This window comes from Sceloporus undulatus, chromosome 4 (assembly GCF_019175285.1).
Source record: "Sceloporus undulatus isolate JIND9_A2432 ecotype Alabama chromosome 4, SceUnd_v1.1, whole genome shotgun sequence".
NCBI lineage: Eukaryota > Metazoa > Chordata > Lepidosauria > Squamata > Phrynosomatidae > Sceloporus > Sceloporus undulatus.
In genome coordinates, this window is record NC_056525.1 from 77,498,806 (window position 1) to 77,524,521 (window position 25,716).

Below are 25,716 nucleotides of genomic sequence, written 5' to 3' on the forward strand. Positions count from 1 at the left end.
GACAACAAAAACCTCTACGTTAGTTTTTACGTTGAGTTTCTTTAGAAAGAACAGGCTGTATTCCAATTTTTCAGACTTCATAAAACAATTGTAGGGACTGGAAAATAGGAGGCTTTGTAGGATCTGGCAAACATTCCAAAACTGAAGCAGAGGATCTGAGCAAGGGCCACTTTCATCTAATTCATAAGCCAACATTGCTGTCCAATGCAATTCCTGAAAGAAATTAATAACAAGTGACCAGAAGGGAGCATAGCTTCTATGGGCCTTATTTCAACTTTGAAATGGGAATGCATTTGGTTTATTTTGTCTTCTAAAGACTGATTACTTGATCACCCACTAGGGACCCTCCTATATGTCATTAAACTGATGATGTTCCTAGGTTCAGGTATCGCTTATTCATTCTTCTTCCCTTCTTCTTGCTGCTGCAGCATTATATGTATTTCTATCTTTGCCTCTTCCCCAATTTGCGACTTAAAGAGAGCTCTACAACAAATTTTTTAAAAACATATATTATTAAAAGTTGACATGATACAAAAGTTCAAAACAAGATTAAACGATAACTGTTGTTGAACAGTTCTCAAAAACTGCCTCTCTGGGTATGGATCTGGAACACAGAAGGGGAAAGAAACAAAAAAGGTGCAGGGATGGATTGTGGTGTGTGTGCATGGTAAAATGAATCCTCCCACTCTTTCCTGGTCCTGACCATTCCGTTCTCAGACCAGGCTGGAGCCAGGGAGTGCAGTAAAGTCCCAAGTCTTTTATTTTGCCAGATAAAGTCAAAAACATTAACTTATTAGTCACCTTTCAACACTTCCAGAAACATGCACCTCACCTTTCCTCATGCTAAGAAGATTTTTTTAATTTTTTTATTTCAATCAATCAAAATTAATTAATTGGTTTAATCAATTAAGTGTCTACACACCTGCTCCAGCTGCCAAAAGGTAAACAAAAAGCATGGGGATGCCTGTGAGATGACTTCTCTGGTGGAGAATCTTGTTGGGGTCAAAACTTAGATAATACAAAGATCTTTCATTAGCATTTTAGCTGTCCCACTGATTTCTTGACAAAGGTTTGCTTCAACGTTTAGAGTATTTAAATAATCCTGGCATCAATTGAAACTTTGCATGAGTTTTTACACATATTTAAAGGTTATCAAGTACAGTTCTAATCATGTGAAATGTCCTTTATTATTCTCGTCCAATAACTCAAGCCTGTCTTGTATTCCCTTCAAGTATTCCTTGCACAGAATTCCATTTCGTACTGAAGATCTGGGAACAATGTTTGTTGCTATGTGATGATAAGTCAGCTTCAATTTATGGCAATCCTATAAATGACAGGTCTCCAATAGATCCTGTTATTAAACAGCCCTCCTCAGTCTTGCAGACTCAGACAAACTCACTCATTCCATCTGTACTCTGATCTTTGTCTTCCTACTTGCCTTTCTACTTTTTTCGTATTATTGTCTTTTCCAGTGAGTCAAATTGTTTCATGTTATATCCAAGTACAATAGACTTATTAGTCTTTTTAACATCTAGTGAGACTGTAGGTTGATCTGTTCTTTTTGTCTTTTTGGCTTGTCCATGGTATCCATAACCTTCCTCAAGCACACCTTCAAATGAGTGATCTTTTTCTTCACTGTGCAGCTTTACTAGCTATACACCAGAAATGGCTATTCTTAGATTCTATCAGAGTGTTTCTAAAACTATGATCCTAGTTTTTCAGAAGAGCTAAAGTACCATCTACATGGAAAATAAATTATTTCTAGACATCGTCAGCCCACTTACACGATCACTGATGTACCAGGACTGAAGTCTAGTTTATAGGCCCTCATCCAGCCCTTATTGAATTCAACATTAGCCAAGGACTTGCTGGACCACACCTGATTCAGATGTTAACAGGCAGCTAGAGCTCTATGTCATAAGTAGACATGTCTTTTTCCACAATATTTATGTGGTACAGATTTTTCACTAGATCAGAGTAAATAAGTGTGTGACTTTTTGATGGACATTTTTATCCATTAATTCCAAGATGTTTTTGCGGATCAATCCAAGGATTAGCTTTTAGTGCTGACAAACTTCAGGCAAGAGATGTCATATATAAAAGGTCAAATTACACATAACTTCCACATCCATGTGTCTGATCCTGATTTTATGTGTGGTGATGGAGTCAAATGCGTTTCAGAGCAGAAAAACAGTGAAAGATGTTATATATATAGGATATACCAATGTCATAGTTGACAGCCAGCATGATGTAGTACAGTGTATCCTTGTTCTACGTTGGGGTTTGGTCCAAGATTCCTCCCTGGATAAAAAATTCCATGGGTGTTCAAGTCCCATTAAACATAATGAATAGCAAAATGGTGTCCTTATAAAAAATGGAAAATCAAGGTTTGATATTTGAAATTTATACCTTTTTAAAACATTTTCAATCATGGATGCTTGAATCCGTGTGGCGCAGTGGTTTAATTGCCTGTATGCAGCCATCACTCGAAAACCACAAGGTTTGCGAGTTTCAGACCAAAAAAGGGCCCAGCTGACTCAGGCTTGCATCATTCCGAGGTCGCTAAAGAGTACCAGGACTGTGGGCAATAGTTACTTGCTATTGCTTACTTGTGTCACGCTATGATCTTTGGAATGGGTATATAAATAAAACCAAAATTATTATTATTATAAATAATCCGTGTATAAGACGTTGCTGACTGTAGTTTGAGCACTGGCCAATGATTCTGGAGACCAGAGCTGTGGAAACTCACTTTTGACCTTGGGCAAGTATATTTCTCTAACATCAGAGGAAGGCTGAAACAATCTTGCAAAGAAAAACCCCATGATATGGTTGCCTAAGGGTATCATAAGTCGAAATGACTGGAAGGCACACAACACACACTATGCGTTACATAATCCTTCCCAATAGATGTTCCTGAAATAATTACTACCTTTGAAGATAGCATTAGGGTAAATGATAAACAACTCCTCCTCTCAAGTTGTACCTGTCTTTCTTCTTTAAAGATATTGTTAACAGCCCATCGGTTATCAGACTAAAAGTTCTTCAGTTCGCCCTGCTTTCACAAGGGAACGAGATTTCTCAGGGTCACACAGACAGAGCTGGAAGGCAACGGCCTCTCCAATTATTGCTGTCCAACAAATGGAATATTTTATTTTTACCCTTAATTGCAAAACATTAAGTTTTTATAAGGTTTGCCCTAGCTTCATAGTGAAATTACTTGAACTTTAATTAAAACATGCAATTAGCTGTGGCCAAAGGCTATGGGTATGCTTTCACACTTAGGAATTACCTTTGAGAGCTTTCACTGCCTTTAACTCATTACAGTTACCTCTGGGTTTCCCATATGCTTGGATTTCGGTTGGATACAGTACGATACTGATTGAACACGGTTGCACCTGAAAAAAAAAAAGGAAAATAACAGAGGTTAATCTCAATAGCCAAGGAAATATAATTAGGCTAAAAGCTTATTCAACAGCAAAAATATCAGTCAGGGAAGAACTGACTTCTAGAATGAGGTTCTAGATTATGAGGTTAAACTAAGCAGGCCACATCTGCATGACCTGGCCTCCCTCTCACTATGCCGCTTCACCTCAGAGAAAACCAGTGTAATGTAGTGGTTTGAGTGCTGGATAACAACTTTGGTGACAGGATTCAAATCCTGCTGGCCATGAAACCCACTGTGTGGTACCTTGCGGCATGTCACAATCTCAGCCTCAGGGAAGGCAGTGGCAACATTGCGCAATTTTGTTAGGAAAATCCATGATAGGTACAACTTATGGTTGCCATAGATCAGAAATAACTGGAAGGCACACAACTACAATGGCCACTAGAAAAACTACCAGGGACATAATGAGCTAATTTATGTTTCCCCCATCTCTTTTAAATCACATCTTGGTGCTTTCCCTCCCCCCCTACCAGAAGTGATTGTCCCCAGGCACAAGTTCAGGGTCTACAATTGCCAGAAAAACAGCCAGTCACACCCCCTTATTTATTCTGAGTACAACTAGCCATTTTGTTTAGTTCAAATATTTTCTGGGAGGCTCCACGCTTCAGGGTCGCAGGTGGAATCAAGTATGCCTTTTCACTGATGACATTGCCAGTTTCTGAACTAAAGCGAGTTGACCCTTCATTGTATAAATACATTGAATCTTGTTAGCCACATCTCACTATGATAGGTTGCCATTTGTCCAGAAAACTGGAAATCCTGGATTGGTGGGACTAAAAAATGTCCCGGCCAGCTGGTGGACCAGTCAATGCGTAGTAAATTCCAGATTTCTCCTTCTTTGCAAGTGATAAAAATAAGTAGGTCAAAATGTGACCATGGTGCTGAAGCAGGAAACAGTGCAAGAAGACTGACACTGGGAGTGCCTCATCCCACCCTGCAGGCACTGGTTGCTACTGCCGCAGTGTAGCATTGCCATTTTTTCTTCCCACTCCCTCTCCCTTTTCCTCACAGGCCAAAAGGCAGAAAAAGGAAAGGAGGCAAGCAGAGATGGCCTGTGTTTGTATGGTGATTGTGTTGGTGGCTTGAGCCTAGGGCTGGATGCATGGTGTGAACTTCACTTCCAAACAGCCTCGAAGATTAAAAGGGAATCCCTTTTTCTCGGGGGCTGCTTGGAAGCCTCCTTCTTTTTACATCATAAGGGGGCAAAAGAAGAAAAAAAGAGCTTTGACTTGGTACTGGATTGAGTTGAAACAAAATGGTAGAAAAAGTGCAGTGATTAATGTGTTGATTTGCATTATCAGAATGCAAATTAGTATATGCATAATTGTAATAATTGTATAATATGAAAATTAGATGCCAGATATGAAGGTGTGGAATATTCTCAGTTTACCACCACAATAAGCATGTTGGGTAGGAATAGGGAAAAAGTTGCTGTTTCCAAGCTGTGAACCTCATTTCCATGAGAGGTGTCTCAGACTCCCCTCTGATGTTTATTATGAGTGAGTTAGAGAGTAGTTTTTGTGTGTTCTGTAGCTTTATCTTTTTATCTTTTAATTATGTCTTAAATATATTTTACACAGTTTAACAATGTGCTTTAAACAGAATTTATTTTTTAAAACTTTTGTAAATAGTTTGCTTGTCCTATTTTAAACTTTTTTGTAAGCCACTTTGAATTCACTACCAGAGAAGTCAGGAATAAACTAGCAAGCAAAAAACAAATCAATCATGTTTAATTTCTGCAAAGGGCACAATGGTACACTTATAATTTTTACACAAGAGCCTGATGCAAACCTAAAGATTCTTTTTTTTTCACTTCAGAGACTGACCATGGCCCAGAGTGAATGCCGGAGTGAACTAACCTTCAGGCAAGGTGCGTCCATCACAAAAGGTTACAGGTTTGTTAAGTTGTCGAGACACTCCAGGGACTGAGGGTAAGACGGGGCTCTCCTTTATACACATGGTGATGTAAGCATCTTTCCAAGCGTCCCCTGAAGAGATCAAATAAACTATGTTTAAGACAGTGGTACTCAACACTTTTTGCCCTTGGGTCCCCTTAACCTCTATGCGCAGACATTTCTCCCCCCGCCATTGATGTAGTATATGAATAAAAATATTTTGTTAATTTAGTATTCATAATTTTTATTTGCATATTCATGTATATAAATATTTTAACATTTTATAAGGAAATAACATTGTTAAAATCAGAACAGTTCTAAGCAAATTTAATATTTAACCTTAAGGCATGTATAACTTTTAGACAAAAAAGGTTTGGGAAGAGAAGAGGGATCAGGAACTCCCCCTTGAACAAACTTGCACCCCTCCTAGGGTTCCCACCCCACTGTTTGAGAACCAGTGTTTTAAACATTTCCTTTCACAACAGTGTTGACGTTACTCGACTGGCAGTTTTGTAACAAGTGGGCATATACTGCCAGTTGAGACACGTTTTATTGCTAGTTCATAAAGGCCAAAACAACTTGGGACCTGATTATGTAAATACCACTTTCTTTGTAGAGATCCATTTGTTTTTTGATATCAGTCATTCAGAGCTATGTAGTGGTACCACAGTTTTGGAATTCTCTTCCATCAAAACTTTAACACACTTTAACTGTCCTTAGCTTTTGGTGCTTGTTTAAAAACCTATCTATCTGAGCAAGCCTTCCCTGTTTTAGTACAGGTAACATGCCATCTTTTGGACCTCAAAAAAAAATTTATGTGTTGAGTATCATACATTTATATTTTATTGATGTGTTATTCTTTTTGTGTGCTCCATTACATTTTTGAATTACACTGACTCTAACCACAACCATAGGGTTTTCTTGGAAAATTTCTTCGAGGGGGTTTACAGAGGAAGGGTGTTTGTGGGTGGACAAAAGACAGACACATGTTTGGCAATAAAAGGCCACAACTTTATTTTGCATATAAGAACCTCACATGAGGGTTGGCCAGAAGCATGAGGTCTGGATCTGACATCCACCAACCCATGTTGGTCGATGACCCACTTGCCTGGCCTCGCCCAGGCATTCTTGGGATGTAGAGGGGGAACCGGCCCCTCTTTAGCTCACCACTTAACGCTGCCGGCTATGCGCCTGGGCGCATCTTCGCCCATGTCACCAGGAGTGCAGAATCGATGCCGCCCCCGCACTGCGCCATCATCAGCCCTTAGCACCCCTGGTCCCCGGGGACTCCCGATGCCTTGCTCCGCAGCATCGGAACCTGCCCATTCAGATCCATGACCTATGCTACTGCCCCCCCCACTGGAAGTTGTGACAGAGCAGCAGCAACCTAGGGAGAGGCAGGTGTGGAGCCTGTTTAATAAAAATGGCGCGAGGCCCGGAGCGGCCGGGCCTATATTGGCGCCTCAGCCCATGATTGGCCAGCGAACGGGTTTGGAACCCGCCTCCTGGCCAATCAGCCCCGGGCGCCCTGGGCCAGCAGCCAATTCGGGCCGGTTCCGGCCGCAGGGAGGCTGGGAACTGTAGTTCCCAGCACGGAAGCAGCCCGGGCACGCAGCGCCCCATTTCCGCTCAGAGGAGTGCAAACATGAAGGTAAGGCAAGAAGGATCCTAGGGCTGTAAAGCAGATCATCTTGTTTTTAAATGGTGAGTAAAATGAAGAAGATTCAGGATTGGCAAAATCTGTCAATGATTATCAAATGTAAGATATTAGAATTTTGCAGTTATGAATTAGCATTTGTACAGAAGAATGGAATGGGCAGGAAGTGACAAGAAATAGAAGTTGGAATGTTTTTCTTCAAATGACTATTTAATTTAAAAGCTTCAGCACAAATGAAGTTTAAAGGTCTCACCACTGAACAGTGTCACGGTCCCCAGCGTTTCCTTTATTCTCCTCCCTGCATCTTTGTTATGTTCTGGATTCTGGGCCATTGCATATAAGGCCAGGGATCCCACTGCTGTTGGTATCATGACCTTCAAACATAAAGTGTCCACTTCAGCACGCCGATCTTCTTTAGATAACCCCACTCCATTTTCATCCTGAGGACAAATGCGATTAGCTACTGAAAAGAGTTCAAATGTGTTAAAGGTAAAAGATTCTCATGATAGGTGGAAGCTACTTTTTCAGCTGTATTTATAATTATATAATTGATTATTTATTATGAAGGCAGATTATTATTACCACTATGAGCTCTGAGTAGTCCCCCTGATCTTCTGCTCATAATCTTCTTCGCCCTCGCCTAACCCATTTTCTGTGTTTCTCCTGCTTCTTTGGATGAACTCTCTGCCTTTCTGAACGCTGCAAACCTGCAACATGTTCTCTTGACCCAATTCCTACTCGTCTTCTAATCTCTATAGCTCCTCTTTTCTGCCTCACTTCTCCATATCTTCATCTCTCTCTCTCTCACAGGCTCCTTCCTGTTGGACTTCAACATTGCTCTCATTTCCCCAATTCTGAAAGAAACTTCTCTTGTTCCCCTCCTCTCTATCTAGCTATCGTTACCCGATTTGCTCTTCTTCTTCCCTTTCTTTCTAAGGTTTTGGAACGGGTTGTTTATTCTCGCTGTCTTGAGTTTCTTGAAGCCAACTCCATCCTCAATCCCTTTCAGTCTGGTTTCCGCCCAAGGCATTCTATAGAGACCACTCTCACTAAGATCTCGAATGACCTTTTACAGGCCAAGGCTAATGGCCTTTACTCTGTCCTCATCCTTCTTGATTTGTCTGCAGCCTTTGACACTGTTGATCACTGCCTTCTAGTTGATATACTTTCTGACGTTGGGTTCTCAGACTCTGTTCTCGACTGGTTTAGATCTTATTTGTCTGGCAGATCTTTTGCAGTGGTTGCTGGCAGTCAGACTTTATCTCCTGTTCCCTTATCTGTTGGAGTTCCCCAGGGCTCTGTTCTGGGTCCCCTTCTGTTTTCTCTCTACACGCTGTCCTTAGGAAAACTCATTAGCTCTTTTGGTTTTTCCTACCATCTGTATGCCGATGACACCCAGTTGCATCTTCCCACCCCTGACCTTTCTCCAAGGTTTGAAAAGCAAATTTCGTCTTGTCTCACAGCTGTCTCGCAGTGGATGCGCCATTGGCATTTGAAGCTCAACATGTCCAAGACGGAGCGTCTTGTCTTTCCTCCCAAGTCCATCCTTCAACACTCCTTTTCTGTCTCTGTGGACAACATTTCTATTCTACCAGTCCAGCAAGCCCGCAGTCTTGGTTTTATCTTTGACTCTTCTCTGTCGTGTATCCCTCAGATCCAGACCACAGCCAAGGCTTGTAGATTCTTTTTGTACAATATTGCCAAAATCCGACCATATCTCTCCCCCTCCACTGCCAAGATCCTGGTCCATGCCCTAGTGGTCTCACGACTTGATTCCTGTAATGTCCTCCTGGCTGGGCTTCCTCTTTCTCACCTCCATTCTTTAATTTCTGTCCAGCATTCAGCTGCACGCATTATCACCTCCACCCACCGCTCTGACCACATCTCTCCTGTATTGGCATCCCTTCACTGGCTCCCCCTCCCTTTCCGTTTTCAGTATAAGCTCCTGCTGTCAACGTTTAAAGCCCTCCATGGACTGGCCCCTCCTTACTTATCAGACCTTCTTTCTCCTCACCTTCCCACTCGGGCCCTCCGTTCTGGTAGTCAAGGTTTGCTGTCCCATCCCAGGATTTCCTCTGCCCCATCTCGGATTCACCCCTTTTCACTCGCTGCCCCTCACTCCTGGAACCTTCTTCCCCCACGAGCAAGAGCCATCACTTCTTTAACCAGCTTCAAAACGGAGTTGAAGACCATCATGTTCAGAGAAGTGTTCCCAGGCATTGCATAATTGTCACTTGTTTATTATTATTATTTATATTATTATAAATTATTATTAATATTTATAAATATAAATAATAATAATAATAATAATAATAATAATAATAATAATAATAATAATAATAATAATTGTTCAAGTTAAAGATAAATGGACTGGAAGACATTTTTGGTTTGGCTTTCCCACTTGGCTCAGGTTCTACAAATGGAAAGTGGAGAAGTGCCAACTGGTCCTTCATATCAGGCAGAGAAAAGACTTGAGCCAGCAACACTATAGCAGAATCCTTCTTTTTGAGTGAGTGTGCCCGTGTGGCTCTGTAGGTGGCACAGCAATAGCTTTCTTCTGGAGTAGACTTTTGAACTGCTAACATCTTTAAAGAAAAGTACAGTAGATTTCCTTCTTTTCTTCTTATTTATTCCTTTTTACTTAACTTCTTGATGAAGTTCAGACTGCACAATTTTAAGCATTTTCTTCATTTCCTATATAGCCTCTGTTGAGATTTCATTAGATGCCACAGTTTAGACTCTGGGACACTGCAAAATAGCCTTGTCAAAATAACATTTGGGCAAGTTTCATTGCTCCGGTCCCTTTATTTGTTTTGTTTGTTTATTTATTCATTGGATTTATATTCCAACTTTCTCCAAAATTAGGATTCAAGGCAGTTTACAATAATTTAAGAAGAATAGAACTAAAACATTAAATACAAAGGTAAAAAATAATTAAATTGTCTCTGTAAAGGGACATGTCAATTTATGGAACTATTCAAATAAACAATAATAATAATACTAACAACAACAACTAATATTAAAACAAGATACAAAAACACAGCTGAAAAAGGTCTTAATCACACGACTGAAATTGGAAGTATAATCCAGTGTCATCCTGCGTATTCATGTTATTCCATGAAAGGTTATCAGATGCAATCGCTGGCATGTCAAACTCACTGCGAACACAATCACGCACCAATCCACACTTAAGTAAATTCAGTGAACTAGGGAATTCACAAATCCTATTCCCAGGCTACTTCACATTCAATGCGATGTCATTTGGTGTGATATGCATGTCTACTGTGGCCCTGGCATTCCCCCCGCATCAGTTCCTATGATCCTCCATTTTGTTTTGGCTTCCAGGGCTCTTAGGTCTTCCCCGGCAGCCAGGAGGAAAAGCAGCTGTTTTTGACAGAAAGAGTGGCTCTCCATGCGGTGCCCTGCAAGCTCTCTCTCTCTGCCTAAAATGGTGAGCTTGGGGCTTGCCCAGCTCCTGACCCCTTGTGCCCCTCAGGGACCTTTTTGCCTCCCTCCCTCCCTCCCTCCCTCCCTCTAGGGCCAGGGAGCTTCAAAAAGAGAGAAACTCCACCCCTTTTTTATTAGTCCCAAATAGTTATTCTTCTTCCTTCATTCCTCCTCCTTTGGGGGATGATGGAGTGGGGCAGCCTGGGGAATGGGGGTCTGTTTTCCTCCCCTCAGGGGCATCGTTCTGGGCTCACAACAAACTTCAACTCCCAGAATTCCATAGCCTTGAGCCACAAAGAGTTAAAGTGGTGCCACACTGGGTTATTTCTCCAGAGTGGATGTAGCCTTAGTCACCAGCTCTGGTTCCTGCACAGCTTCCCCTCCCCTTTCCCCACCTCCTCCAGCTCATGGCCTTCAATGGGACTCCCAATGGGACTCCCAATGGGCTAGGTTAGAACCAGAGAGGACCCAGGCCCCTCACAACCTGGCTGCTGTAATGCTCTCCCAAATGGGAAGGACTCCTTCTCTCCCCCATTCCCCCCATAGCTGGAGACTTAAAGGCACAGACACAGTCTCTCTATCATACACACAACCATCTGGAGACCCCCACCCTGCTTTTTGGGTTTTCTTGGCAGGTTTATTCAGATGGGGTTTGCCACTGTCATTTTCTGAGGAGGCTGAGAGAGTGTGGCTTGCGTCAGGTCACCCAGTGGGATTCCATCCCTGCCTTCTAGAGTCATAGTCCAATGCTCAAACCATGCACAAGGTTGCTTTGGACTGATTTGAATTGGTGAATTGCCTAAATAACGTGAAATAAAGGGTAATGACTGACTAAATAACGTGAATTGCCTAAATAACATGAAATAAGAGTTAATAAACGGTACTGCCATCCGCCGGCCTGAGAGGGAATTCACCAGGCAGGTCCAGCTCCATCAGGACTAGCCTGAAGGAAGGAGACTCCGCCCTCCATAACTGCCATCCGCCGGCCTGAGAGGGAGTTTCACCAGGCAGGTCCAGCTCCATCAGGACTAGCCTGGAAGAAGAGACTCCGCCCTCCATAACTGCCATCCGCCGGCCTGAGAGGGAGTTTCACCAGTCAGGTCCAGTTCCATCAGGACTAGCCTGAAGGAAGGAGACTCCGCCCTCCATAACTGCCATCCGCCGGCCTGAGAGGGAGTTCACCAGGCAGGTCCAGCTCCATCAGAGCTAGCCTGGAAGAAAAGACTCCGCCCTCCATAACTGCCATCCACCGGCCTGAGAGGGAGTTCACCAGGCAGGTCCAGCTCCATCAGGGCTAGCCTGGTAAAAGAGACTCCGCCCTCCATAACTGCCATCCACTGTCCTGAGAGGGAGTTCACTAGGCAGGTCCAGCTCCATCAGGGCTAGCCTGGAAGAAAAGACTCCGCTCTCCATAACTGCCATCCGCCGGCCTGAGAGGGAGTTCACCAGGTAGGTCCAGTTCCATCAGGGCTAGCCTGGAAGAAGGAAGAGCCCTTCCTCCAATCCATCTGCCTTGGTCCAGGCCTCAGAGGGAGAGAAGAACCACTGGCCCTCATCCCCTTTCCCTCCACCATTCCCTTCTCCTTTTGTTTCGTGTCTTTTAGATTGTAAGCCTGAGGGCAGGGAACTGTCTGATTAATAATTGTAAGCCGCTCTGAGAGCCTTTAGGGCTGAAGGGTGGGGTATAAATACCTAAATAAAATAAAATAAATAAATGAATGAACAAGTAATGTGAATTGCATAAAAACGTGAAATAAAGGGTAATGAATGAATAAACAATGTGAAACAAGGAAAAACCACTGGAACCAGAGGCAAGCCCTGCCGGAAGTGTAAAAAGGTCATGATTCAATTCTGCCCTCACTGCACATGTGCAGGGATGCTAATTTGAATTCTAGACTACAAAGGGTAGGTACTCATATGATAACTTCTTTTGCATTCACACTACTTTGGCTTTGGGGTGGGTGCTGTGTTCTTCTGTGCGTTTGACAACCATTTGCGTAATAATGTTTATTTTCGAATTGGCCCTACTTTCTTTTTTCTTTTTGAAATTGGGGACATTCCTCCCATGTGATATCATCCAAAGTTTATTTCCTCCACCAAATTCAACTTCATTTCCTCCACAATCTCAGGAACATCACTCACAGATTTACATAACCCATTTCTCTGTCACTAATTAACGATGGTCCAAAACACACTGCAGAAGTAATCCAGTTTAAGACTGCTGAATGGCTCAATGCTAGGGAATTCTGGGAACTGTAGATTTGTGAGACATTTAGCCTTCTCTGTCTGAGAGCTCTGGTACCATAATAAACTATAATTCTCTGGATTCTGTAGCAGTGAACTAGGGCAGTTAAAGCAGTCTCAAACTCCATTATTTCTGCAGTGTGTTTTGGACCTATATCGAAAAACTGGAGACATATTTTGGAGACATCCCTGTGAGGCCTCTCTTACTCCATCTAAGTTTACACATGCCAGATAAATTTAATTATTTCAAAGAATGGAGAGACCAAGGACTCTACCACACTCAAGTCCGGTTTATGTGTGGAAAACCTAAAACTAAAGAATCTCTTTCCATTCAACTGCAACATATTAAAACTACATGGTTTCAAATCCACCAAGTCTACGTTTTTTTCCACCTGCTCGGCAGCAAAAGGAGAAATTATGTGTCCACTAACTCCCTACAAGTCACCATGCACAGATAATCATCCACAAAGTAAAGGAAAGGCTACAATGGAGCCCTGGTGGCACAGTGGTTAAATGTCCATACTGCAGCCACTCACTCAAAACCACAAGGTTGCGAGTTCAAGACCAGCAAAAGGGCTCAAGCCTGACTCAGGCTTGCATCTTTCCGAGGTCGCTAAAATGAGTACCCAGATTGTTGGGGGCAATTAGCTTACAGTTGTAAACTGCTTAGATACTGTTAGTTCAGTATGAGGCGGTATATAAATGAAGCTGATTGTTTTTGTTTTTGTATATAGAATATTAGTGGAGACCACATGGGAATGGCCTTTTTCCCAGATGAATTTGGCAATCATACCTGGGGGTGAACATCACTGACTCAAACTGGTTTCATATTTGGTTCTCTCCCTCTTATAAGGCCAGATCAGCTAACAGAAGAGAAGGAATACAGGGTACCTGCCTTATACATGGATATGCTATATGCAGAGTTGAGCATACGTTCTCAAACCGCGAGGAGCGCACGGGGTGCAAGGAGCAGCGTATCCCATTCAAATGAATGGGGTGTGTGCCCATGGCATGCACTCATCACTGCACCACTGCACCGCCATGTGCACGAGCCCCATTCAAATGAATGGGGCTTGAGTATAGGCAGAATTTGCCTTACGCGGGGGGGTCTGGAACGGATCCCCTGCATAAGGCGAGTTTCCACTGTACTTTAAACAATTCACAAATGGTATTTAACACAATCAGGTTCTAACCAGCATATTTCTCGATCCACCTGGGAGAGGTGGGAAAATATAAATAGCATTCTTTATTTATTTATTTATTTATTTATTATATTTCAACAAATATGGAAAACAAAACAGTGGCTCACAGACTGGAAATGTTCAATATACATTCCAGTTCACTAAAATGAGACACAAAAGACTGCAGCAACTATAGGACCCTAGCATTAATTTACCATGCAAGCAAAATTATGCTCAGAATTCTGCAGCATAGACTCCAACCATACATGGAGAGAGAAATCCCAGAGATACAAGCAGGGCTCAGAAAATAAAGAGTTACTGGGGATCATTCTGCAAACATATGATGGCTAATGAAGCACACCAAAGAATTCCAAAAAAAGAGATTAGCATGTGTTTTAGAGATTATCGCAAAGTCTTTGACTGCATGGACCATGAAAAGCTATTGAATGCCCTTAAAGACATGGGAGTTCCAACACATCTGATAATCCTGATGAGAAATCTGTACTTAGGAGACGAGGCTACTGTTAGAACAGAATATGGAGAAAGCAAATACAGTTGCCCTCCTTTTTCATGGGAGATACATTCTGGACCCCCTCGTTAAAATGGAGTTTCACCTATATTCACAGGAGCACACAAGCGTGCACCATGGGCATTCACTCCATTCATTCTTCCTCCGTTCATCCCTCGCACATAAGGGAGGGACACGGATCCAAAGACTGTGAGAATGGAGGGAGGATTGTAGTCAGGCAAGGCTGCAACCTTTCACCCTATCTGTTCAACATGTATGCAGAAAGTATCATATGAAGAGCAGGCTTGACACAGAAGAAGGAGAAGTGAAAATAGGAAGAAGAAATATCAGTAATCTGAGATATGCAAATGTCACCATACTAGTAGCAGAAAATATTGCAGACCTAGAACAACTAGAAAGATCAAAGAAAGCACAAAAGAAGACTTACTTCTTAAAGAAGAAGCAAAGAGACCACAGATTTACACATATACAACCTAGACAATGATGAAATATTAAAAGAGTTCCCGTGCCTTGGGTTAAATATTGATCAGAATGGGGACTCCAGTTAAGAAATAATAAGAAGACAGAAATGGGGAGGGCAGCTAGGAAAGAATTAGAAAAGATCCTAAAATATACAAATATACAATTAACATTAAAGTTAGAATTGTACAAACTATTGTTTTCCCTATTACTATGTTAGGTTGAGAGAGCTGGTCAGTGAGGAAGCAGATAAGAGAAAAATTAATTCATTTGAAATGTGGTGCTGGAGAAAAGTCCTGAGGACACCAATGGACAGCCAAAAAGACAAACAAATGGGTTCTAGAACAGATCAAGTCAGAAATCTGCCTAGAAGCCAAGATGATAAAGTTGAGGTTGTTGTACTTTGGTCATCTTTTTGGATCCAGGAGTTTTCTTATTTAAGAAAATGTTAGCATTATGGTGTTATAGTATTATTATTTGTCTGTTAAGCATCCCTTATATGTGTTTTCCTGTTAACTCACATCTAAGCCTGTTTGAACATTTTGTTGCTGTTGATTTAGTATTCTTTGTGAAGCTGAAATAAATAAAAAAACTTGAAAAAAACCACAGCATAGGTAAAACCATTTTTAAAAAGAAAAATATTTACAGCATTAAAAACAGCACACAGCTTTAATTTTTTTTTCTTACACACACATACACTACAGAAGTAAAATTTACACACCAAAGCCTGCCTAAATAAGAATGTCTTTAGATGCCAGTGAAAAGACAGACGGGAGGGGTCTGACATGATCTCCCATTGAAAGGAGCTCCACTGTCTGGGAGCAGCCACAGAGAAGGCTCTCTCCCAGGTCCTCAACAACCGTGCCTGAGAAGATGGTGGGACTGAGAGGAAGCCCTGCCCCGCTTTAATTTAATGAATTTCTATTTAAAATTCATAATTCTATTTAGTCCACAGTAAACTTTAGCTGAGAGCCAGTGTAGTGTAGTGGTCTAAGTGCTGGACTAGGACTCTGGGAGACCAGGGTTCAAATCCCTGAAAAGCCATGGAAGCCAACTGGGTGGTTTTGAGGAAAACACATTCTCAGCTCAAAGGAAGGCAATGACAAACCCTCTTTGAACAAATCCTGCACAGAAAACTCCATGATACACTCATTTCCATAAACTGGAAATGACTTGAATATACAGATCAATAAGCTTTAACGAGCAGAATGCTGAGAATGTAGAAAGCTTGGAAGAGGGGCTTGATAGAACACCAGAATTCATGTAGGTTTGGACTTTTATTTATTTATTTTCTTTTTAAAAAGAGCTAGCTATTGTTAATTTCTATTTGATAAAACATGTGCCACTTTGTTCTAAGCAATTATTCCACGCTGCACTTCTAATCTATTACTGTGTGCTTTCAAGTAATTTCTTACTTGTGGAAACCCTAGGACAAACCTTTCACAGGGTTTTCTTGGCAAGATTTGTTCAGAAGGGGTTAGCACTTGCCTTCCTCTGAGACATTGTGACTTACACAAGGTCATCCAGTGGGTTCCTAAGGCTGAGCGGGGATTCAAACCCTGGTCTTCAGAGTCCATAGTTGTAGTCCAGCACTCAAACCACTGCACAAAACTAGCTCTTTTAATTTACATCATTACATTAAATTTTTCTGGAATTTCCTACCAAGATTACTTGCTCACTGTACCTTTATCACTTAAACCTGATTCCTTATTTATTTCCTGTAGATTTATAAAAATCAAATTTATTACAACTGTGAATAGCTTCTAGTCATTTCCAGTTATGAATCTCTCCCTCAATGGGGCAAATAAAGAAACTGGGTTTCAAAGAATTCCTCAAAAGTTGATTCTATTTAGGAATATAACTCTTCACTAAGTTTCTTCTCAAAAGTAGAAATTGATAATTTCAGCTATTTTCCTCTCATTGGGAGAAAGTTTTTGAAAACTACGCAGTTTTCAAAGGCTATCTGCAATTCAAGACTTAGTCTGTGCAAGATTCACACATGGTTGTTTTGCACAGAAAACAACATTTTCTGCATGGAAAATTATATTTCAACACAGAAGATGATGTTTTTGATGCAGATCTCACATGTGCAATTTTTATAGAGACTCAGTCCTGAATTACAGCATTTTCTGTGCAGAAAAAAGCTTTTCTGTCAAGAAATTAATATTTCCGAATTGAAATATATCCCATGCAGAGAATGCTGTTTTCTGTGCGAAACATCCAGGTGCAAATTTTCTACATAATATGCACCAACCTACAAAGGTTCTCAACAATCCAGGATTCTTCTCATCAAGTATGAAGTCAAAGGCTTTCATGGCTAGCATTCATGGTTTTTTGTGGGTTTCTCGGGCTATGTGGCCATGTTCTGGAAGAGTTTATTCTTGATATTTCACCAGCATCTATGTCTGGCATCTTCAGAGAATGCTGGCATGGAAGGGAGTGGGGTATATATACTGTGTGACCCTTGGTTGAGAGGAAGTGATTTACATCTTATTCTCTGTGTTAGTCTGTTGTTGAATGGCAGCATGCCTAATTAATGCTCCATTGTCCAAAACCCCCCTGACCCTGGATGGTTTTCATTTGCACATGTTAAAGTCTTGATTTTAGTCTTTTTCAGGACTAGTAGTCAAACTTTGTTTACTTTAAGGGGTATTTTTCCATTCCTGTTGGTTGTCTAGGTGTTTGTGGATTCCAGTAGATTCCCTGTGCATTCTGACCTGATAGTTGCTGGCATGGTCCAGAATTTCAGTGTTTTCAAACAGCATTTTATGCCCTGGTTGGTTTATAATATGTTCTGCTACTGCTGATTATTCTGGCTGACCCAGTCTACAGTATCTCTTGTGTTCCTTGATTTATGTTTGAACACTGCATTTGGTGGTCCCTGTGCGTTTGGTGGTCCCTGTGTAGACTTATTTGTCAGGGATTTGAAGGGTTAAAACACAGCACACAGGGAAATGCTTGATGTGTGTGTGTTTGGCCATGAGCATTCAGCAGAAGGACAAGGTTGATTAGCACAGCTGATGCTCATTGGCTCAAGGACACGTTAGTGTCTAGGTGCACGTTGTCATGGATGATGAAACCACCTGGCTGGATTGCACAGGGGACACTTGTCATGGTTACACACAGGAACTCACTGGGTTTGGGAGACCACATGGTCTGGAGTCTATATAAACCCAGGGGTTGCAAGTGAAAGCTTGTGAGTTTGTAGTAGGAGTTGGTTTGGTATGTGTTGTGGAGTTTGGAGAGATCTGTATTTGTATTATAGCACTGTGAATAAAGAGCACTTCGGGAGACTTTGCTTCTCTGGTGGTTTATCAGAAGAAGTCTGGCATCGGTTTGCTGTGTGTCCCCGGAGGTTCCTGCATTGCTTCAGTTCCTGGAAGACATCCAGTTACTGTTATCTCAACTACTTTTGGAGCCACGCTTCACCTTCTAAAATTGCTAACTCTGCTACAAAGGTCTGATTTAACCCCAGGACTCGTTTGAGTTGCTGACAGTGGTTGTTGGACCCCAGCAGTTGCGCTGACATTATCTGTGTTTGTAGATCATTGGGAGGTTGTGTTTCCTCACCTGTTTCCCTTTCACCTGTCTGTGACTTCTTTAACGTATGGTAAAAATACCTTCCCTTTGGGTGGTTGTTTGTCTTCACTCCTGCAGGTTTTTCTGTGTCTGGCAGCCCTTCTGATATCAGAGCTGGAGAAACCATGAGCCTGTACAGCCCAGTCTCAGTGCTCCATCTTCCAGGAAGTGGGGTTCACAGATCCTTTTTGTCTGCAGCTGCCCATTTTTGCCCCACACGGAGGCCGCATCAACCAAACAGTGTGGCCTTCAGTGGGCATAAAAAGAACCCGCTCCCAGTGTGGATGGGGGCGAGCCATGATGGTGCCCAGATGGTGTGGTAGGGCTCAGGAGTGTGCGGATGCTTCACTCTCCCAAGCCCTCAAATTGTCCCCAGGCCACTGCTTTGCACCAGTCTGTACCATGTCAGTGTTTTATTGTGCTTCTTTTTTTTTACCTGGATGACAAAACTGTAGTAGGAGATTATTGGCCACAAGAGTTAACCTATCATGATGTGGGATAACTGGTGTTCATATTTCTTTTGATATAACACAGTGAATGGTATCTGTTCCATTGTGGTTAACATTTTTTACCTTAGCAGATAGAAGAATATCCAAAAAATCCAAGTATCGCCTGTTTTGAATTTTTTTGAGCTCGCCTTCCTCCCTGAATGATTTCTTTCTTTCTTCTATTACATTTTCTGTGACAAAAGTTAAGAAATTGAGATTTCAGATGTATGTAATAACAATACTGTCCCAACAACAAAATGAAAATCTGACATATTGCTTTTTGGAGAGAGTTAGATCTGTTTTAAGGATGAGCAGCAACTGAAGAAACACCACTGTTTTACTTTTTCATTTTGTTATAACCACTTCAACAACAACAACTATCTTCAGATACATTAGAAGCCAACAAACGAACATTGTGGGGCCACGGGCCTGTGATAAATACTTGGCCTATTTGGACATCTGCTGAGGCCCATGCCCCAAAATGGAGACACAACCAATCATGGGAACTCTCTGGCCTTCTCCTTGTTGTTCACCTACTGCACCTAGGGAGGAAGTCAGTAGCAATAAGAAGGAGGAGGAGGAGCAGTATCCTCGGCATGCATCGTATTTCCCCCTTCTTTTTCTCTTTTCCTTTCTCTCTCTCACAGAAAAGGTGCCCACTGGGTCAAGAGAAAGAGAAAAAGATATAATTAAAGGGACATCTGGGAAGAGAAGAGGCAGAGAGGAAAGTTTTGCCAGAACCTGCTTCCCCTTTCAATCTCTTGTGCCTTCTGAAAACTGCTCCAGAGAATTAGGGATGTCTCAGAACAGGATAAAAGGGAATGCAAGGGACTGAAGGAGGGAAGGAAAGATGTGAGAGAGGGAAACATGTTGCTGAAATAGTGCCCGTGCAGCCCCTAGAGCACCTGTGGGGGACAGAGTAGCTTCTGTGGAAGGGGGGGGGCCAACTGGGTGTCACCCCCCCTTCTGGGGTGTCACTCGGTGCAGTCTGCCCCCTGACCCCCAGTGACGCTACTGTATTTTAGTGCAAAAAATAGTGTTTTTTTGAACAAATACCATATTATCTCTGCAAAAATGTTGTGAAAAGCTCCTAAAATTGGGAAAATCTCCAAAATGAAGAAAACCTCTCATAATTTTGAAATGCTTTATTCTTGTGAATAAAACAAATGAAGGTTTATATTTCCATTTAATTTTCTTGTAAATAAAGAGTAATCAGACTGAGTTGGTGTTACCTGTATATTTGTGGGCCAATCTGCAGGCTTTCATGAAATGTCGTCCAGCTGAAGTGAATGGGTATATGATATCATTCCTATATAAGATGTTACGTATTCTTTGAGCCACCAGATAGGTCAAGTCATAAACAGCTTTGATGTAATGATCCAACTCTCTGAAAGAAAAGGCAAGCAGTATTCTAAAAAGTAATTCTATAAGAATGGGCATGATGACAAGAAGAATCACTTTGGACATACTAACTTGCACGTCTGGTTGCTGCTCTGGGAAGTAAAGACACATTTCATGATACTGTCCAGAGTCATCAAGCTGACGTATTCCACAATCTCCACAGACGTCCTGTTGTCTTTGGCAATGAGCTTCTCCCATTTATCCTAACACAGAAAGTAAAGATTAGGATAATTAGCAGTCTAAATTAGAATAGATGGAATAGGTCAGATATCACAGGTCAGATATCAGTGTGTGCTTGTCATATGAACAGTTCTGTCAACATAGAGAACCTTGTCAATTGATAATATTCATAAAAGTTAAGGTCATGTGAGCTTGCTGTGCCCACATTTATGTAGATAGGAAACAGTAGGTTCTTGCTAAATATTTCCCAGTGAGTCTATATACAAATGGCAAGTTATTTCATTAGTCCCAGTCATCTTCCCCAGATATGCTGAACTACATCTTTTATTGTCCTCTAATGAGTTCTGAAGACTAGATCATAATTTTTGATAGTTCAGTTTTACTCCAGACTATTTTCTATTTCTCAATATGAATGAAGTAATGGTAGCAGCAGTAGGAGCAGGACTACATACCAACATGACTTTTGTTGAATCTGCAATCTGTGCTATGTAAGGTTTCAAAATATCATAGTGGAACCCTGGAGTTAACAGGCGGCGGTGCTGAAACCACTTTGGTCCATCTAGGACTAGAAGCCCTTTTCCTACAGGCACAAAGAGCAACATTTTATTCAGAACATTACAGGGCTTAATGATAATTAATCTTTCTCTCATGAAAAGAGGCATGGATTATGGTGAGGGAAACTCTGATGTCTTACGCTTCTCCAATGTCTCACAAATGAAAACCAGGACACTTGTGAGCAAGCAACATCAGAATGTGGTCAAGATATGCCAAAGGCTGGTATAAATGGAAGTGCTTTTTGTCTTAGACTTACACTGGTATGGGAGAACTTCAAAAGACAAAGAATGAATTGATATTTTAACTTTTCGGAATGGCTGGAGGTACACTTAATGCATATGCAGTGCATATACCTAATATCAAACATTTACCATTTATCATCTATTTAACTATTTATTAATTACAGTTTTACATACCAATCCAAGGGATGAAAAAATGATAAGGGATCATAGATTTGGGATCTGAAAAATATAATAGAAAGGATTCTTAAAAAACAACCAAAAAACCCCCAAAAGAATAGAATCAAAGGTATGCATAGTCTGTAACATTGCAGTAGTATATATACTGGTAGGAAATCTCTAGTAGATTCAAAGTCTGAAGCCCAGTACAAATTAGCTTTATTCAGACTTTTTTCTAGACTATTCCATGCTCTAGAGCATTTTTGTGTATCTTCTTTCCTTATGTCTTCCCTTTCTCCCAAATCAATCTTTCCTCTAATATTTTTGTCTTGCTGCGTGATTCCCTGAAGTTGTCTCTTACACTTCTAGTCTGACATTTATGTTCCTTAGCCCCCTGTTTTTCCCCAAAATATGAAACATGTTAAAACTGAATATCTTATGAATTCAGTTCTTGTTCTGTATCTTTCATTTTTTTTTATTTTTGTGTTTTCATACTATTATTATTTCCCTGTAGTTAGGGTTGCCATATCCCAGCGGCTCCTGGGACAATCCCGCTTTTGGAGGAACCGGGCCCGCCCCGGCCTGGTTCGCCCCAAATCCCGGCTTTGTGCCCGGCCTCTGGACCGGGCCCGCTCATGCGGCCATTGCCGCGGCCGCTAATGTGCACGGCCGGCCACCCACCTCCTCCTCCTTGCCAGCGCCGCCCTCCTCCTCCTCCTCAGCAGCGCCGCTCTCCTCCGCGCGACTGTGCCCCTGCCCTTCTGCCATTGGCCAGTGCCAAAGAGCAGACGGAGCTTTGCAGGAGGAGGAGGACTAGGAGGAGGAGGCCGAGGAGGACCAATAAGGGTAGGCCTCTGGGCCAGGGGGAGGGGAGAGCGCCATTTCCAAATGGCGCTGAGAAGGAGGAAGTGGAGAGTTGAGTGGCCATTTCGGCTCTGCCTTATTTCTTTTTTTTAATTAATTTTTATTATTAGAAATAAACAACCCTGCCTTTTTATTTTATTTTTATTTTTATTATAAAAAATAAACCACCCTTCCTTTTTATTTTATTTTATTATTATTATTAAGTAAAGCCGTGTTCTATGCCCAAATGTGCAGTTTGGAATGCGGGGAGGGGGGTTGGCCAGAAAGGGAAGTACATTTCTGCCATCTGTCTAGGAATAATGCCAAAATGTCCTCCATTTTGATCATGCCTAAGAAACATGCATTTATATTAACATTTTTAAAAAGTCATCAATTTTTTTCACATGTCCTCCACTTTAAAAAATGTGTCCTACATTTGAAAATGTTGTCCTACATTTGTCCTACATTTGTCCTGGTTTGGAGATCCTGACTTATGGCAACCCTACCTGTAGTAGTTTTCTCCCAATCCATTCATTTTTCATTCCAAATTTATTTAAATTCCTCTTTCCAACTGTTTACATTCTATTGAAGTTTCTTTTTTTGCAACTTCTTGTGCCTTGTCAGTACTCTTTTTGGTGTGTCCCTATGATGAGACCTTATTCGGTGGATTCTTATCCTTTCCAATATTTTTTCACTTGCATTGGTTCGTTTCTTCTTTTTACTGCAGTATAGGTATGTTTCATATTCCTCTTTCAAATATGTTTATAAATACATGAATCTTATATCTTCTGCCTGGTGTGATGAGTTGGCATGTCTTGTCCATACAGTAGTTTAAGAAACAAACAGTGCTGAAACAAACACAAATGATCTACTGTTATTAGAAATTAGTGCAATGCAGTGGCATATAGGTTCTGACTAAGAAGCAAAGGCACCACTGGCTCCAAGAACAAACTAAGCATCTTATTGCATGGTTTACTAATCCATTTTACCACTATCTGGCTTAGGTCTTAATTTGGGCTGCATTCTGATCTTATTGGAAGGTTTTTGCCACCAAATCTGTTGCCAGAATACATCCTGGGTGCATCCATGCTTCCAGGAGCACTCTGGATGCATCCAGGATGTATTTGGGTGGCAGATTAGGTGGCAAAAACCTTTTGATAAAATCAGGATGCAGCCCAAATTTAGACTTAAACCAGGTAGAGGTAAAAGAGATTATTAAACCATGTGATACACTCCTAAGTGTTTATTATATGATCTCCAGTCTAAGGAACTTATCACCCAGCATTTTAAACCGTCTCTAGACTCCCACACTGGAGCCAGGATGCGGAATCACACACTAGCCTCCTAATGGCCAGCTGCCATCAGCCCAAGTCCCAGACGTGCTCTACCAGCACTTGTTAGAATCCAGAAAGCTTTCTGATTTCTCAACAGTGCTGGTGAAGTGTGGCTGAGACCTGGGCTGATGGCGGTTCAGCAGCGATTTACTGTGCGATAATCCTCCATCCTCCGTTCTGGCTCCAGCACGGGAGGCTGGAGATGGTTTAAAATGCTGCATGATAAGATCTTTGGGAGTTACCAAGAGAGAGATTATAATCTAACTACATCCCTAGCATGGTGTTGGAGAAGAGTGGGAGTGAAAAAAAGGAGTGAAAATTTCCCTGAGAGTATCAATTTACATCTCAAAGGGAACAGGATAGGCAGACCAAAAGGGTCCCACTAATAGATAGGTAGACTGCAGGTCACTCTAACAATCTAACTCTAGCACTAGTGCTCATTCTGAGGCATTAACTCTTCAGTGCAGAGCATTGTTGCACTTTGAACAATTGTTATGTTCATCCAAGCTGTATAAAATCAAGTTAAATTCATTATTCAACAAATGCAATCATGAAACCACTTTGTGGTGCAAACAAACCAGGTAGTAGTATCAGTATTACTAAGGGGAGAAGCAGAGGAGATTGAGTAACTGGGACAACACTTGGGGCTAGCACTTTTGCCATCGATGCTCAACTCCCACCTCAAAATAAAATTTGGAGGATTGAGATTGATATAATGAACTAACACTGGCAGCAGGCAACGTTATTGTGAGAACATTCCCAGCTGCTTCTTGCAATAAAAGAAGATGAAGGCAACATTTGGTAGATTTTGACATTCCCCAGGAATTCAGTGAGGCGTTGGACTCATTCAGGCAAAAAGGAGAAACTGGCAGGACATTTGTCCACCGGGCTTTCAATGTTAGTTCCTTTGCAGAAAGCATCATAATCTGTAGTTATTTTGCAGAGGCAATGACGGTGGAGGTCACACAAGGAATAAATAGCTGGTGGTTTTTTTTTTATGTCAATAGAGTTGTAAGTCCACTTCTGGATTTTATTCAATAGTGAAAGCATAGGCAGGATGGAACCAGTGGTGTCCCTAGGGTTAGTGTCACCTGGTGCCGTAATGCATGGTGTCACCTCCCCATTGACCTCGTCCCATTTCATGCCATACAGAATCCGTAGTAATGCTTTTTTGAACTAATGTTACTTGTAAATTGTCATTCCCATCTATCACTGAATGTAATGCTAATAGTTGTGACATAAAGAAGCAGCAAAATTAAAATTATACCTTTAAATTACAATATCATATGCACAACATAAATCTATTTGCATATACTGTACATAGTGAAGATTGGGTTAAAATGTGATGTTTTAAAGGAAATTTAAAAGGAATTTTAAAAATAAAGAATTTAAATTTTTAATTCTTAAAAAATATTTTTTTGAAATTTGAAATTTTAATTTTATAAAACTCTGTGGTCTCTCCTTTCCCTTCCCATGGATCCTCACCCCACTCCCACCATCTCTTAAATCATTTTAAAGGGAAGCATGTGAATGCCACAGCCCATTTATGCCAAAATGTACTGTATATACTTGTGTATAAGTCGACCTCATGTATAAGTCGAGGTCACCTTTTGGGAGCAGAAATGGGGATTTTTATATGACCTGTGGATAAGTCGAGGGTCAGTCTTAAGGGGGGCAGCCCAGCTGGGGAGAGGCTCCAGGATGATCAGCGCCTCTCTAGCTGGGCTGCCTTTTTAGGAGGAGGGAGCCCGCCTGGAGAGAAGCCTGCGAGGGATGCACGAGCGCCCTTCCCAGGCTTCTCTCTAGCCGGGCTGCGTTCTCATGAGGCTTCCTCATGAGGAGGGAGCCCACTTGGAGAGAAGCCTGTGAGGGACGCCCTTCCCAGGCTTCTCTCTAGCCGGGCTGCCTTCTCTTGAGGCTTCCTCATGAGGAAGGAGCCTGCCTGGAGAGAAGCCTGTGAGGGACGCCCTTCCCAGGCTTCTCTCTAGCCAGGCTGCCTTCTCATGAGGCTTCCTCATGAGGAGGGAGCCCGCCGGAGAGAAGCCGGCGAGGGACGCCCTTCACAGGCTTCTCTCTAA

The 25,716-nt window shown here is 41.7% G+C and overlaps 1 protein-coding gene across 1 annotated transcript in view; it reads right to left on the bottom strand.

The window, feature by feature from the left end:
- The window catches only part of LOC121927840 (cytochrome P450 4B1-like), a 47,227-nt gene that overhangs the window by 8,471 nt on the left and 13,040 nt on the right, over positions 1-25,716 (bottom strand). Inside the window, 5 exon segments of the mRNA XM_042461775.1 lie at positions 19,012-19,118; positions 20,160-20,314; positions 20,401-20,531; positions 20,961-21,088; positions 21,480-21,524. Coding sequence (XP_042317709.1) covers positions 19,012-19,118; positions 20,160-20,314; positions 20,401-20,531; positions 20,961-21,088; positions 21,480-21,524 — 566 coding nt within the window.